This window comes from Benincasa hispida, chromosome 10 (genome assembly GCF_009727055.1).
Source record: "Benincasa hispida cultivar B227 chromosome 10, ASM972705v1, whole genome shotgun sequence".
Classification (NCBI taxonomy): Eukaryota; Viridiplantae; Streptophyta; class Magnoliopsida; order Cucurbitales; family Cucurbitaceae; genus Benincasa; species Benincasa hispida.
This window is the reverse complement of record NC_052358.1, coordinates 14,388,599-14,391,434: the sequence shown is the minus strand read 5'-3', so window position 1 is coordinate 14,391,434 and position 2,836 is coordinate 14,388,599. Positions and strand designations below refer to the sequence as shown.

The following is a 2,836-nucleotide window of genomic DNA, read 5'->3' as shown; positions in this document are numbered from 1 at the left end:
TTTAAAAACTACAACCACCTTAATCTAAGCCTTTAGTTCCCAAACTTTCATAAAAGTAATATTTTTAACCCCTGAACTTTAGATGGTAACAGTTTAGTTTATGTACTTTCAAATTATATAGCAATTTAGTCCTCAAACTTTACTAAATAACAATTTATTTCATGTACTTTACAATTTGTAAGGATTTAGTCCCTATCATGAAAACTTCCATTAAATATATCTATTTTTGTTATTACATAACGTTTTATAGTTTATAAATGGATCTTTTTAAATATAAAAAAATATTTAAAAATATTTACACTATGTAGTAAAAACTTATAAAAGTACAAAGCACTCTTGGAATTTTTTGTGTAAATATTTTTGAAATTTTTCTATTTATAAGAATTTTTCATAACTAAATTTGGTTTACTAGTCGTTTATCAATTCACACTGCATATAATTTTTACGATAAGATTAAATTGATACAAACGAAATTATTAATTTCATAAAATTTAGAGAGGAAAAATATGTTTTGAAAAAATAAAAATGAGTACATTGTAAAAGAGAGATTTGTCTTCTTTTGTCATTTGTTGTACTTGTTTTAAATTTACACATAAAGTAATTAAACGTTTATTTGGGGAAAAAAAAGGAAGTACAAAATTTTGTTCTATATATATGATGAGATTGTGAAGTTAAGAAAGTAGTCCAAAAACAAATCCTCCAATAATTCGAGTATACTTTTGGTTTCATTCTCTCTCTGTCTCTCTCCTTTTTCCATAGCGCTTTTACTCCCCCACATGCCCATCGTATGAACAACTCTTTTTGCTGCGATTAACAAAGACGTCAATCAGTTGGGAAACTTATTAACCATCTTCACATGTTCTTCTTCTTCTTCTTCTTCTTCTAAATACCCACTTTCATTATCCCCTTAAATCTTCCATTTTCTTCATCCAAATCTTCACGAACACCAAAAAGACAGAGCCCCTTTTGATCTTTATCTCTGTTATGGAGCTTCTGAGTTTCTTCTTCTTGTGTTCTTTTTTGTATTTTCTCTTCACCATTTGGAAGCATTTTGATGATAGACGAGATCAAGAATGCTACATATTGAATTACCAATGTTACAAGCCAACCGACGACAGAAAATTGAGTACAGAATTCTGTGGTGAAATCATTAAAAGGACGAAAAATCTGGGTCTCAACGAGTATAAATTTCTCCTTAAAGCTGTTGTTAGCTCTGGTATCGGTGAAGAAACCTACGGCCCGAGAATTATGTTCGCTGGACGGGAAGATGCTCCGACTCTTGATGATGGGATCTCGGAGATGGATGAGTTTTTTCATGACAGTATTCAAAAGATCTTCCAGAAATCAGGATTTTCCCCTTTGGATATCGATGTTTTGGTTGTTAATGTCTCAATGTTAGCGACGATTCCATCGCTCTCTGCTAGAATCATCAATTACTACAAACTCCGTCCTGATGTTAAGGTGTTTAATCTCACCGGAATGGGTTGCAGTGCGAGTTTGATTTCAATCGACGTCGTTGCCAGAGTATTCAAGTCGCATAAAAACGTCAACGCTCTTGTTATAACCTCCGAATCGTTAAGCCCAAATTGGTATTCCGGTAACGACAAATCGATGATTTTATCCAATTGCTTGTTCCGATCTGGTGGGTGTGCGATTCTTCTTACAAACAAAAGGGAGTTGAAAAACAGAGCTATGTTCAAACTCAAATGCTTGATCCGAACTCACCATGGCGCCAGAGACGAATCCTACGGTTGTTGTATTCAAACAGAGGATGATAAAGGTTACATGGGTTTTCACTTGGGGAAAAACCTCCCTAAAGCTGCAACCAGAGCTTTTGTCGACAATCTACGAGAAATCGCACCGAGGATTTTACCGGCGAGAGAGCTACTCCAGTTTTTTATTCTGAGTTTAGTGAAAAAACTGAACAGAAATCAAAAACAGGGGACTGGGGCGAAAACCAGTGCCGTGAATTTCAAAACAGGGGTGGATCATTTCTGTATCCACACCGGCGGAAAGGCGGTGATCGACGGGATCGGGCTGAGTTTAGGGCTGGAGAAGTACGATTTAGAGCCGGCGAGAATGACATTACACCGATTTGGGAATACATCGGCGAGTAGTTTGTGGTATGTATTGGCATACATGGAAGCAAAACAGAGGTTGAAGAAAGGGGGAAGGATATTGATGATAAGCTTTGGAGCTGGATTTAAATGCAATAGCTGTTTATGGGAGGTGGTAAGAGATTTGGAAGATGGAAATGTTTGGGAAGATTGTATTCAACATTATCCACCAGAATCTATTTCAAATCCATTTTTAGAAAAATATGGATGGATTCAACAGGAAGATATAGCAACTTTTAAACTCCCCGAGTAATCTTCAAAAACAGAGCCCAGAAGAAGAAGAAGAAGAAGAAGATAGATTGTTTTTTGTTTTTTGTTTTTTTTAAATAGAGTAATTAATTAATATATATATATATTTTTTTTTTGGAATTTGGTCAATTCCTTCCCATTTAATATTGTGTTTGAATATGTAATTTGTGTATTTACTGTATTAGTGTTGTTGATTTGAATTGTTTCATAAAGGAATAAGTTTTTCCTAACCAAAACATCCCCAGAATGTGAATTATTTATCAAATTTGCTCTCTATTTTTTTACCTTCTTGTTATTAACTTATGTTAAAATATAATTATGCTTTATACATTTTCAAGTTTGTTAAATTTTAGTCATTTGAATCATATAACTTTAGCTTTTTATTTTCAAAAAATGTTAAATTTTGTTCCTAATGCTTGTTTGTTATTGATTTTTTTCATTTATTAGAATTTTCCATCTAAATTTTAGAA

General features: G+C 33.3%; 1 protein-coding gene across 1 annotated transcript; it reads left to right on the top strand.

The window, feature by feature from the left end:
• The first annotated feature begins 665 nt into the window (after positions 1–665).
• On the top strand, positions 666–2,631 carry LOC120089423 (3-ketoacyl-CoA synthase 12-like). Its single transcript, XM_039046883.1, has one exon. The coding sequence runs from the start codon at positions 985–987 to the stop codon at positions 2,368–2,370; it is 1,386 nt and encodes a 461-aa protein (XP_038902811.1). The 5' UTR covers positions 666–984; the 3' UTR covers positions 2,371–2,631.
• The last annotated feature ends 205 nt before the right edge of the window (positions 2,632–2,836 follow it).